This window comes from Dermacentor silvarum, chromosome 2 (assembly GCF_013339745.2).
Source record: "Dermacentor silvarum isolate Dsil-2018 chromosome 2, BIME_Dsil_1.4, whole genome shotgun sequence".
NCBI lineage: Eukaryota > Metazoa > Arthropoda > Arachnida > Ixodida > Ixodidae > Dermacentor > Dermacentor silvarum.
The window spans coordinates 83,224,906-83,238,522 of NC_051155.1; the positions used below are offsets into that span (position 1 = coordinate 83,224,906).

Genomic DNA, 13,617 nt, shown 5'->3' on the forward strand with positions numbered 1-13,617 from the left:
ATTCCGCTGGGTACGGCTTTTTTAACCCATTTTGCTGCAGAGGGCCACCAACCGGTTACTGTTTGCTTAAGTGGGCATGACGGATGACAATTAACCAGTAGCGAGTGACGGAAAGACGCTTGCGGGGTTTGACGAATTGAGTCTTGCTTCCGTAGGGGCGGGTCAAAGCAGACAGTCAAAAGAATGTATGCGTTTTTGTAGGATTGTTTGACTGAGCGCGACCGAGATTTTAAAAACGGGCGCTCAGCATGAAAGAGGAAGAGTTCTCTGGGCGCAGCCCGGCCGGACACTTTGCTGTGGAATACACGTTCCCCCCCCCCCAAACGCTGGTTCTTCCTTCGCGTTGCCGCCGTGCACTCGGGCTCGTGCACCACCACCACCACCCACGAACCTCCATCGCAGTTCCAGTAGTTCCGGCAGCATTTTCGCCTGTCCAAACGAGCAGTGCGTAGCTTGTGTGACGAGCTTGACCCTATCATTGGATGCCATTGAGCCAGTGGCCTTTCCACAGAAAGGAAGGTGTTGTGCGCGCTGCGATTCTTCGGCTCCGGAAGTTTCCAGAGGTGCGTTGGGGCGCGATCTTGTACGCGTTTCAAAATGGAACGGAGGTGGTCCGTTCCATCGAGCCGCACACGATTGGTCAATTTGATCGTCACGGTTCAAAGTGACCAATCGTGTGCGGCTCGATGGAACGGACTGCCTCCGTTCCATTTTGGAACGCGTACAAGATCGCGCCCCTGGTCTCCGCACGCAACGGCTCGACTGAACCAACCGCTTCAATGTCGCGCCGTTTGAATTTCAATAGTGGCGGAGACATGCATAAAAGCATTGCTTGAAACGGGGTAGTGGCTAGGGCCACCACTAAACGTTTCGCAAAACTGCGAAACCACCAAGCGCCATTACAAAGACATTAACTGCAATAATTTGTTTTAATTTCTAACATATTTCTCAACATGTTAGAAACGTTTCTAAATGTATTATACGGTCCCCAAGAAGACGTCAAAAGCGCGACGCATGCTTCCATTTCGCTCCTTGGCTGTTTGCTTCCTCTCGTTCTCGCGAACAATGCGGACCGCCTAGTTCGTGACGTAAAGAACGGACCGCCTCCGTTCCACTTTGGAACACATACAAGATCACGCCCCTGAAGTAAAAGCAGTGTTTAGAAACTGCCTGCGCCTGCCACAGACTGCTTAGTTGTATAAGATTTAATTATCGCTTTCCGAATGCTTCGCTTTACATAGGTTTCTGCATGGGCGCTGGAGCTGCATCAATTTTGTTGATTTTGTATAATTTATTTATTTCTATAAGCAAATATTATTACCTCTATATGTAACCTGGGGCGCTATAACCTAAAATGATTCCAAACTCCTGACGTCAAATTTAAGTAACCACCGACGCAAGCACGGGGCGGTGACCTGCAGCGTTGTCTGAACAACCCAATCAAACACTCTCCTCGTTTATAGGAGGTCACCTTTATTCGCTTTCAAAACCAATAACATTGTCAACACTCAGTGGTTTTTCTTATCTAGACTGACAAGAGGCGAGGAGCACGCTCTAGTTGAGAGGGTGTCGATGGGGCCGAGCCAGCACAGTGAAAATAGATAACCTCATGAAAAGGGTGGTGCCCGCTTCCCCGATTGGTCCGCTTCGCCTTACTTAGCTTGCTGTGGCTGGTCGAAAATCGCGGCGGCGTGCAACGGAAGGATAAGAATGCGGCTAAAACGGATCCTCAACAAGGACAAATTGGCAGAGCGATGTCGAATGCATGCCGAAAGGGCTCGATAAAATTTTACTGCCACACAAAAAGGTTTATCATGCGCAAATAAATACATGCGCGCCAGTAGGTGCGAGTAGCGAGGGCCTGAACGATCAGCGGGCAGCCATCCTCTATTCCTTTCGAAACGGGGCAGTGTGGGGCTACTCAGAAAAAAGTTCAGTTTTGTTCGGCATATTAATGCATTTTTTTCGCCTACACGCCAATTTGACGTGGTGAGTTTTCGCGGTTTTTTGAGGTCGCATGAAAGACAGGAGAAGTGGGCGTAGCCAGAAACCATTGGACCAATAGCAGAAGGCTAATGGTGAAAAGGCGCCGAATGAGGAATGATTATTTTTCTTTTGTGTGGTTCAATCATGTATAATCAGTGTGTACACGTTATATCAGATGGGGAGCTATCGCTGTTTTCGTGACGTCGCGTGACAGACAGGCGAATTTGGGAGTTGCCCGAAAATGTTTTGAAAAATCGTGGAGGCTGATTGCAGAAATTGGAATCAGAACAGTTTGGAATCATTTTACGTTATCGCGCCTCTGGAGTGACCACACACGTACTGCTTTCAACCTCTTCAGTTGCACGCCAAGACTGCCTACGTGCCTGAGTGAATGCTGTAGATGTGCGGCCCAGCACAAGCATGGGGGAGACGATGTACGCACTAGCTGATTTCGATTAGAATTGTCAACGGAAGCTTAGGCTTAGATATTAGCATTAAATTCTAGATGCAATGTTGCCTTATTATTTGCGTATTACGCTTAACAAATGCCATTTCTGCGAGCCATTGCTCTCGGCGAGATGATATGGTTATAGTTGTGGGTCTGCTCTAGTGTGTTTGCGTGAGTACGGTGTGTCCAGTGTCCAGTTCATATCTCTTGGTATTCATATGGAGTAGTAGTATGGAGTAGTATTGATGGACTATTTAACCATAGTCCAAGAAAACCTATCCTGGGGAGGTATTCTGTAAGAGTCCACCTAGTGGACATCTCCATTTCGTCTGCTGCTGAAATGCTGGTTGGCTGTGGCGACTGGCTCCTGCTAAAGCACACACCAGTCCAGTCAATCAGAACGTCAACAGCAGACGAAGCAGACATGTCCACTAGGTGGACTTTTACAGAATAGCTCACCTGGTTTCAGCTAAAGAGCCCTCCCTCCCCATCCTCTCTCCCCACGTAATCAAATGCTCCGTGCCTTACTCCCGTGCACATGAAGCAACACCGTCAATGTTACATCCTTCGCAACGCCGGCGGCAAAAATTCGAATTGGGCGGAAAAGTTTAATGACGATATCAATCCTTAGCCAAACATGGGGGCGTGGGAAATGTTTTGAAACACCTACTCAGTCGTTGGTCTTTCCATTGGCTGGTTAAATACTTGCTGCTTAAGTTTTATGACCCATCGCTTGATCATCTATCTACCAGGTAATCGACACAGACACTGGCAAGATACTGGGGCCTCTGGAATGCGGGGAGGTTATCTTCTACACACCGTTCGCAGCGACTGGTTACTTTGGAGATCCGGAGGCTGCGGACGAACTTATCGATGAACATGGTTGGATTCATACCGGTAAGAGAATAGTTGTAGTGAACAGTATGCAAACGCTGCGCAGAAAACTGCTTCTGATTCCGCTTTTTGCAGCGGTTGTAGATTTCTATACCTCATACTGCATTAAATCGTAAATAAAAGGTATTTTTAGCTGCACCAAATTTTTAAAATTAGAAAAATGTAAATCACGGTAACGTTATGTTTTGCCATTCTAGTGTACGGTTTGGTAGCTTCTGGATACAGGGAAATATCCGCACTTGCGGGGATAATTAGCGAAGTTACGGTAAATAATTTTCTAATTATCAACAATAAGTGGATACTGCAAATGAGTATTTTGGGGCCCGTATTCCATACTACCTATCCCAACGATCACATTTTGAATAGCGGAGCTGATGCAGGAGCTACGCGAACAATTAGTGCCCCTTGGCAGGCTCCTTGAAACAGAAACTGGCTGGACAAAGAGCCCTTGTGGGGTCAATGTCGCCGCCCGCCCCCAGCCTTCCGTCAGGTCTCCGAGGTCATCGCCGGTCCGGCCCCGCGAGCAGCTTGCGTTACCTCCTTGCCGTTTGCGTCATTGGCGTAGTGATTTGCTACCTGCGGGCCGCAAAATTTACTTGATCATTCCGTCGGGCGCAACGTGTCCACTTCCACCGACGAAATCACGTTTCAGGTTTTTGGATGAGAACCAAGGTCCATCTAAATAGGTCGCAAAGCTTGGAACGAAAGGCACGCCAAAACCTATTGCCCGAGATATCAGTTAGTGGTGCATGATTGAAGCGCGACTACGTGAGGGGGGACAAACACTGAAACTAGAAAACTTATGTGAGATGTAAAATGCTTGAAAACTTTTATTGTATATATTTTTGCTGTACACAAACAACAAATGTTAATTTTTCTATTTCACAATTTATTAGGTTGTTCTTGGTGACCCCTACCAACCAGTGATTCAGCCGCAAGGCTTGGCAAGGCTGTGCAAGCCAGCTATTATGTCGTGCGGAATGGCGTCGCTCACTTCCCATGACTAGGAGCGTTGGACTGAAAAACACACTCGCATCGAATATCTTCAGCCCAGCGTTGTTGTCGGGAGCACAACTGATCAAGAAGTCGTGGCAGCTTCGTTGGTGCAGTGAAGACTGTCAGTGACGTGGAACATTGTAACCGAGCCTTGGAGCGGGCTTCACGAAAGTTTCAGCCCTTTTATGCCACTGGCAGCATATTAGCGCTCAGAGTGACACATCGTGCTGTGGCGCTCTCGCTGCGGTCTTTCAGAATCATTGTGTACAGGTTATCCCAAAAAGAGCCAAGTCACCTCAGCGCCACTTCAGCCTGCCAGCTACTACGACTTGTGGTATTGATCGTTGGCCTATCACAACAGCAATCTAACTACTTCAACTTTATATCCACCCATAGTTTCAGAAAACGTGGTTGTCTTCATATCGAGACAAAACTGCAGTCGCACTTCGTCCAGAGCATCCATGGAATGCTGGCAGAACTGCAGTATAGAACACTCCCTGACAAGAGTAACGAAGCCTTCGCTGGCATGAGCTTTGGCGTTAAAAGCACTCACACGATCCGGCAACTGTAATATTTGACGTGCTCTTGTGCTGTAGCGGGTGCGTCGCCTGAGAGCTTCGCTGCGCTTCAGAAGCCGCAATGGTAACGACGCCTATGCAGCCGGAAGCATGTACCGACATCGCGTTGAGTACCCTGTGTACTTCTCGTGACTCCTGTGTCTTGGTGCACCATACTTGGAGCAAAAAGGAACTTTTTTCTCTCTTTGTCTCGAAAGCCATCCCTGCCAGCCACGACAAAATTTTAAATAATGGCAGGATGCGCAAATCTTAAGAATGACATGAGAAGTGCAGAGAAGACTAGCGCTGACAACTTTTTTTCGGCGGAACGGAAACAACTTACTGAAAATATTTTATTGGATTTACCTGTGCTTAGTATTTTTATTTTTCCCTGATATTGGTTCCTTGCTGTCTATTACGGTTTATCACTTTTATGTTTCCTGTAAATTAGCTTATTTATTAAAAGTTTCAGTCTGCACGTGTATCGTCTGCTCGCCTCTTGTCCCGTCCAGCTTCGCGCTTCTTGCAATGCATTTCTTGCTGCAACTTACGGTCTCACGCATGAAATTTATCCTGAAAGGCAAGAAACTGATATAGCAGACACACTCACATGGCGTGCCTCGCACAAAGTGCCCGTCTCGTAGCCCTTGGGAACGTAATCTACGAAGCACTATGTGATGAGGCAGGTGATACAGTGTCAATTAAGAGTAGAATTGCACGATTTCGTCTTCGGTGACCAATTGTATCAAGACTGTCGCTGATGCAACATATGCGTAAAACACGAAGGTTGTCCTTGTGATGTGGCTTCAGGAAGTACATGATTGTGGCGGCGATGCTATAACGCTCAACTAAATGTCCTTGCAGGTGACCTTGGCTACTATGACAACGACGGCAGGCTGTTTTTGTGCGGCCGACTGAAGACACTGCTAGAGTGCCAGTCGAGGAAATTTCCTCCGTCGGATATTGAACATTGTCTTATGGATCACGAAGCCGTGGAAGAGGTATCTGTGCTGGGAATGCCTCCAGAAGACATCCAGCAGTTTCCTGCAGCTGTGGTCGTCACGAAAAGTGGCTTCGCCCGGGACCACCAGCTCGCCGAAGATCTGAAGCGTTACGTGGCTGGTACGGCAAGTTGCGGCAAGTTTTCTGATTTAGTTGTACTCCTGGGCTCGTGTTCACACAACTTTTCTTACGTAGTTGTGCTGCCTGATTTGATGACGTTCGGGCTCAGACAGCAAGTGATAGAGACCGGCATGATAAAGACATAACGATAGTTGACAACCGCAGAAGCAATTACGAAATGTAAATTTTGCGACTACGAGCCCACGGTGGTAGAATAGGTGAGGTGGCCAAACGAGCGCCGGACCTCTCGAGTTTGTACAGTGGTCGCCAGGGGGCGACAGGGGTTTTATGTGCTCAAAGACGCGCATCGCAAGCTTTCGCTGTGCTGTAAAAGGTCGGGTATTATCGCAACTTTTTTGCTTTAAAACGTTGTTTAGGTTTTTAATAGCTTGTAGAGGCCGTCTTCTGGCCTTGCCAACAAAAATGAGGGTATCAGGCTCTATGGAGCTTAAAAATTTCTAATCGGCGCAGTTAATCTCGACAAGACTGATACAGAGCTCTGATAGCAAGAAACGCGCGTGTATTTTTCTGGAAGTGCGACAAATTCTGACCGGCGAGTGCACAGCGTCAAAAAAATATTTGGTTTTCACAGCACTGTGGGTGGTATTGGGCTTATAGCCGTAGTTGATTTATGTTCGTCTGGCTGTAACTAAATTTCACTGTTGCGTGGTCACCACTTTAATTATTGTTCAGCTCCCGTCAGGCGCTGGTCAGGCGCCTCAGCCAGTGACGTCAGATAGTGAGTGCAAACGTGCACGCGCCTACGAAATGCTTGAGACTGCAGACGACGGCAGCAGACAAAGCGGCGCCTCCACGCCTTCGTGTTCGCAGCCGTCCTTGGCCGGCCACTAACAGGCACGGCGTGAAATACGCAGTAAATGAAGCCGCGGTGACCGTTGTAGGCGCGGCGCAGTGGACTTTATGGGGGATGCACACTACATACAAATCACCCACGCCGAAGCTTCCAGAAGGAATAACACGTTGGCGCAGAAAGCGTCGATGAACTTTGATTTTTGGATCAGCCGGTCCTCCCAGTGATTTCATCTGGCAGTGACGTGCTTGGAAACTGACGGCTTCTGGACCTAACGGGTTTCATTAATAATGATGTTAACAATATTATATATATATATATATATATATATATATATATATATATATATATAAAAGAAGTACGCCGTGGAGAGCTCCGCAGCCGGATTGCCAGCGCTACTGAAGTGGGGCTCGGGCTCGACGCTGTTCCTGGTGCGCCTGGCTAAGCCTACGCAGTTGTGTCTTCCTGTCGGCGTCCTTCGTGTCGTCCACAGCCGTGCCAGACTTCTTTGTCATAATATATATATTTTGTAAAGGAGACACACAGAGACAGCACTCGTTTGTGGGCCGGCTGTTCTATATTCTGCCTCGTCGTCTTCCTCCTAGCGCCCGATATGCGAGCGCCCGAGGCCAAGTTTACTTCATCTTCACACTCGGCCGGGCTACGAGTTTCCGGCGCGCTTGTAACCAGGCAACTCGTCCAGGGAGTGAGGTCGTCGATGGTAAGCCGTCCAGCGCGCAACCAGCTTCTCTGGCGGGCGGCACTGACTGTTGCGCGCTGGTCGCAGGTCTCGCCGACGATCACACCGTCGCAGATGCGCACGTAAGGCACGAGATGCTGGACAACGAAACGCCACTTTGCTCAGCTGTCGCGTGCGTCCCCTCAGTGACGCAGCCGACCAACCAAGCTTCGCCGTTGCGCCCGAACACGCGGAGCTCGATGCAACACCTGCTGCCGATGACTCGTCCTCATCCGAAGGCGGAAGGAGGATCACCGACCCTGAATCCGATGGTCGCTTGCGCATCCGGTCTCTTGCGTGCCTCTTGCAGTCTCTCGTGCTGGCCACCCGCGACAGTCCCTTGAGCGTCCCGAGGCCTCCCGTGCGTCCTTCGCGCACAGGCAGGTCCTCGATAACGATGAGCTCAGGCACCCACCTCCGCCAGCTAGGCCCCACTGAGCGCGGGGCTAACAGCGACACATTCGGCCAATGACCGCGTTGAAATTCCAGCATATGTCGGGTCAGGACGGTTCTGCCCGCCGCGATCCGTGGACACATCAGGCTGCTGGAGTGCCAGCCGCTCAAACACTAAAGGAGCCGGAGCCTCCATGCGCTCCGCCACCGCTGAATTTTAGAGCGCCCCCCCCCCCCCCCCACCAACGGCTGCGGATGGAAAGCGGTCATGGTCCCCAAAAGTGACGGTGTAGTAGTATCGGACGCTGACGCAGAGACTGAGACCCGTGGTGGAAAAAATGGATCGTATGCGTGATCTACCACGGAGCAGGCTGTGAGCCCGACTACTAAAACCATGCCGGGTGAAGCTGCAACGGCGAGGTGGTGCAGCTCCCGAGCTTCACTGGGTTGCCGCCAAAGTACCTCGGCTCGCGTAGACTGCCACGTCAAAGCAGCAGCGGTGGGCTGCTCCGTGTTTATATGATGTGGTGGAGCTGACAGGGTAGGTTGAGGATTAGCCGCCTGGTGGTGGGTCACTGCGGGAGCGCCGGTCGCCATGCGCTTCCCACCGTCTGGGTTGAAGCAGACGGTGACACCCGGAGAGCCGGCGTATACGGCGGGGCAGCCTGCGGCCCTCTCTGTCGAGGCGTTGCTGCGCACTCCTGCCGCAGGAACGGAGCGGGTGTGCTCCGGTGGGCCGGGCGCAGAACTGCGCTTCTCCGACTCACCGCAGGCATGAGGAAGCGGGCTGAAAGCAGCCATCAGAGCTGCATTCCATTCAGGTCATGACCCTGTTTGATGCCTGCGTAGTTTTCCAATGCCTTGGCGGCACCCCAAAGGCGTTTCGCTGCAACCAGCCATCTTGTGTGGTCTAGCCAGGCATGACGATCACCCAAGGCATTGATGTTACGAACCCAAAGAATGACATTGTCTTGAAAGCCGTGAAACATCGGGATGGCCACGAATGCCGGTTGCAAAGAAGCGTGGACGGCGTTCCCAGGCAGGACGCAACCGCTGACGGATGCGAAGGCGCTCGTCATACCCTGGAGCCGTTGTGTCAGTAACTAGATGGCTCGCATGACGTCGGTCAAGCTGCCGGCTGAGTCGCCCGTTGAGCTAGGGGTGTAATACGCGCATCCTGAGGCGGCGGCAGCGGCCGTAGAACTTGGACCAGCTGGACCAGTGGTCAAGGAACCATGAACGGCATCCGTTGAGCCAGGACTGATGGTGGCTGCGGTACTCACTGTAGCCGTAACCGTGGCCAGGGGAGCGTGAACGGCATCCCTTGCTGGCTTAGTTGTCGATGATGTCGTGGGGCAGAGATCCAGGGCAAGGGAAGCGTGGACGGCGTTCGCTGGCCGCAGGAGGCACCAACGACGGCGAGGATCTATATATGTCCAAAGCAGCGTGAACGGCATGCCTTGGGGCGTTGGAGACCCAGGTAGTCCCAGGTGCGGCATCCATGACAAGGGAAGCGTTGACGGCGTTCCCTCGCCAGACGGACCCTGGACGGCGAGAGGACGCAAGGCCTCCGCAGCACGGTGCTGAAGGCTGGAGTGCCTTATGACTGGGCTTTCGTCGACTGCGCCATTCTAATGGAGACACACAGAGACAGCACCCGTTCCCGGGCCGGCTGTTCTATATTCTGCCTCGTCGTCTTCCTCCTCATAGCGCCCGCTATGCGAGCGCCCGAGGCCACGTCCACATGATCTTCAATATATATATATATATATATATATATATATATATATATATATATATATATATATATTGTCACGAGCCTCTAGAAGTGGACTTGAAGGTTTAATAACCCGTAGAGCAGCTGGCTCTCGGAAGACGCGACCGTCGGGGCTGGCTCGAGCAGAGAAGGGGGCGCGCGGTCTTCTTTCTTCTCTTGGGCTCGACCCACTCTTGCCCTCGACCCACTACCTACAGGTGGCAATATCCCCCCTTCCGAACAAAAGCATCGCCTCGATGCTAAAGAAAATAGGCGTAGAAGACAACGACGAATGATGATGCACTGGTGTTTTATGGCCAGGGCCAAGTATGGCCAAAGAGCGCCATGCCAGTGTTTGTGAGCTTTCAGTGGAGCGATGAATTCTGAGAATAGATGAGGCGTGGCTGTAAAGAGGCCTAAAAATAGTCGCTGTAAAGTGGCGTAAACATACATGTATAGATCATGGCAATGGCTAATGAGGTGTGCTATGAAACAGAATGCATTGAGGAGAATGATACTATTTACAAATATAACAATGCAAGAAGTGGCCAGAAGCACAATTGCCTAAACAAGCCCTTGAACCACAGGGCCGAAGGCACGTGCTATAAAAATAACTATCACAGCGCATCCTCTGGAGAGAGGATGCGCTATACCTTATTGGGCTAATACCGTGTAGTACAACATCGTTCAAGAAATGAGAACTGCGTTGGCGTTAAAAAGAGGTTCTTCACCAATAAACATCGTAGATGAGAGGGATATGATAGTGGTATGCTACAGGGAAAGGTATTCCTTCTCTCTGTTCGGCTTCCCGACACTCCAGTAAGACGTGGAGTACGGTCAGCCTTTCCCCACATCTGCCACAGAGGGAGGTTCAGCACCAGTTAAAATATATGATGTGTACCATAGTATGTCCTATTCTAAGGCGGCAAAAGAGAACTTCAGTGTGTCGTGACTTTGTTAATGATGCCCAGTTGCCCAAAAGGGGGCTTAATTACATGGAGTTTGTTCATGTTTGTTCATCCCATAAGTGTTGCCATAGTTTCTGAGTTTTTTGCGTAGAAATGCTTTAATCTGTGGCAGGAACGGGTATGGAAAAATTGCTAGGTTTTGTTGCTATGGAAGTTGCCATTTTGTCGGCAACTCGTTACCCTCTATATACCTGTGCCCAGCACCCACCATATTACAACGTGTGATTAGAAGCATACATATTGCAGAGTAATGAATAGAGGTTATTTATAACATCATTTTTCTGTTTGTCGTAGAGAGTTCAAAGATTTCACGACACTTAAGGAATCTGTGAATAGAATGGCCTTTGGGAGCTTGCTTTCTTGATGTGTTTAGTAGCCGACAGTAAGGCATAGGCCTCTGCCGTGAAGATACTGGTTTCAGGATGTAAGACGTCAGATTCAGAAACGATGGGCCAACAGCCGCGTAAGAGACGCCGGCTTGTGATTTCGACGCATCCGTGTAAAACTCTGGGCAGGTTACTTCGACTGAAGCTCTCGAAAGTGCATATGTATGTGCGCCTCTGGGGCGTGTTTGTTACATCTACAAATGATGTGTCGCATTCAACGATTTGCCATTGCCACGGCGGCGACAGCTCTACTGGAGCCATCAGGCAATTTTCGAGGATTGGGACATTCATTTCATCGAAAGTTTTCTGACCCGCATTGAGAAGGCTCTCTCACTGAGGGTCGATTGGAATAGTGCAGCAATGCCATATCGTTAAGATGTTTGTAGCAAGGATGTCGAGGTTAGACTGTACTTTGAAGAAATATGTGAAACTGGTGTATGTTCTTTGTAGGTGAAGGGACCACTCATTTGATTCTACGTATAGACTCTCAATAGGGCTTGTTCTGAAGGCGCCTGTGGCTAATCGGATACCCAGATGGTGGACGGGATTCCAGTATTTTTAGCGCGCTTTGGCGCTGCTGAGTGGTATACCATGGCACCATAATCCAAACGTGATCGACAAGGCTCTTATAGAGGTTAATTAGGCACTTCCTATCACTTCCCCCATGTTGTATGAGAGAGAATTTTCATTAAGTTCATTGTTTTTTAGGCATTTTGCCTTCAGATATTTGATGTGCGGAATGAAGGTCAATTTTGCATCAAGTACAATACCTAAAAACTTGTGCTCCTTGTTCACAGGTATTCGTTGCCCAGACACTTCGATACTGGGTCGGGGACTAGTCCTCGCTTTCTTGTGAAAAGGACACAGGAACTTTTTCTGGGGGTTAAGATTAATCCGTTTTCGTCTGCCCATTTAGACACTTTGTTTAGGCCTTGCTGTATCTGTCGTTCACAAACTGCGAGGTAACAGGATTTAAAGCCTAATTGCACATCGTCTACATAGACAGAATAGATGATTGCTGGAGGTAGTGATGCACGGAGCGAGGTCATCTTAACAATGAACAGTGTGCAACTGAGCACCCCTCCTTAGGTACACCAGTTTCTTGTGTAAATGGGCGGACAATACGTTGCCAATTCTGACTCGAAAAGTACGGTTAACAGTAGCTTTCTATAGTGCTAAGCATATTACCTCGAATGCCCATATGCGACAGGTCTCGTAAGATACCGTACCGCCATGTCGTATCGTACGCCTTTGCCATATCGAGAAATATAGACAAGAATACTGATTGTGTACAAAAGCATCACGATGTTTGCTTCGATGCGAACGAGGTGGTCGGTTGTAGATCGGCCTTCCCTAAAGCCACATTGAAATGGGTCAAGCATTTTGTTAGACTCTAAGAAATGTACAAGACGGCGATTGATCATTTTCTCAAAAAGTTTGCAAGGCAGCTCGTAAGTGCTATAGGCCGGTAGCTGGTCACCAATGATGTATCATTACCGTGCTTTAAATTGGGATGACAATAGCTTCTTTCCATTTAGCTGGCAGATACCCAGCGGCCCAGATAGTGTTAAAAAGTGTGAGTAGTGTGATTTGCGTGTCGGGGTGCAAGTGCTTAATCATATCGTACATGATTAGATCCGGACCCGGTGCAGAGCTCTGACATGCTGACAATCAGCTTTAAGTTCGGCAACGCCAAAAGGACGATTATAAGGTTATTTGGGCTGCATTTTTCGTTTTAGTGGCTTACATTCTTCTATTGTTTGCACTTCAGGAAGCTCGCTGAGTAGTGGTTGAGCTAGACACATGCTCGAAGTGTTGACCAAGTGCGTTGGCCTGGTCTTCCAACGTGTTTCCTCTCTTTATCCACCACGGCAACGGATGAACTTGTTGTCCCTTAAGCCTCCTTAGTCCCCGCTCCATACTTTTGCCTCCTGTGTGTATGAATTGATGCCGGACAGGACTTCTCCCACTTGCCCTTTTAGCTCCGTCGCGTTCGCCTTCCTTGTGATTTTATGTTTTTTTAAATTCCATCAAATTTTTCTGCATTTGGAATCGGCGAAGTATGCCCCACGCTTTATTTTGTTTTTTACGCGCCTCCTTGCACTCATCATTCCACCATGGAACTCGTCTTCGGGATGAGCAACCGCTTGATTGTGGAATGAACTTCTTTGCTGCCTCGATGATAAAATCGGTAAAATACGCTGTCGCGTCATCTATACTAAATCGCTGATAAAATCCCGGGATATAAAGTCGATTCCTTAAAACTTTTCCAATCAGCAGAGGCTAGTTTCCATCTAGGTACGTGGAGGGGAGTCACCTTGCGTTACTAGGTTTAGGCTTAGAGTAATGGAAAAGTGGTCACTTCCGAATGGGTTTTTTGATTACATTCCATTCTAAGTCAGGAATAGGGAAGCAGATCCATCGCCAAGTCTATCGATGAATAGGAATTGTGGTGAGGATTATAATATGTTGGCTCCTTCTTATTAAAGAGGCATGCACCGGTTTACTAAAAGTTTTCTACGAAACGGCCTCTCGCGTCGCATCGTGAGTCTCCCCACAAT

The 13,617-nt window shown here is 49.2% G+C and overlaps 1 protein-coding gene across 1 annotated transcript in view; it reads left to right on the forward strand.

Moving 5' to 3' along the window:
- LOC119440192 (luciferin 4-monooxygenase) overlaps positions 1 to 7,991 on the forward strand; it is a 182,258-nt gene extending 174,267 nt beyond the window's left edge. Inside the window, exons 7-8 of the mRNA XM_049662804.1 lie at positions 5,746 to 6,003; positions 7,864 to 7,991. Of these exons, the coding sequence (XP_049518761.1) occupies positions 5,746 to 6,003; positions 7,864 to 7,991 (386 nt within the window). The remainder of the gene's footprint in view (positions 1 to 5,745; positions 6,004 to 7,863) is intronic.
- The last annotated feature ends 5,626 nt before the right edge of the window (positions 7,992 to 13,617 follow it).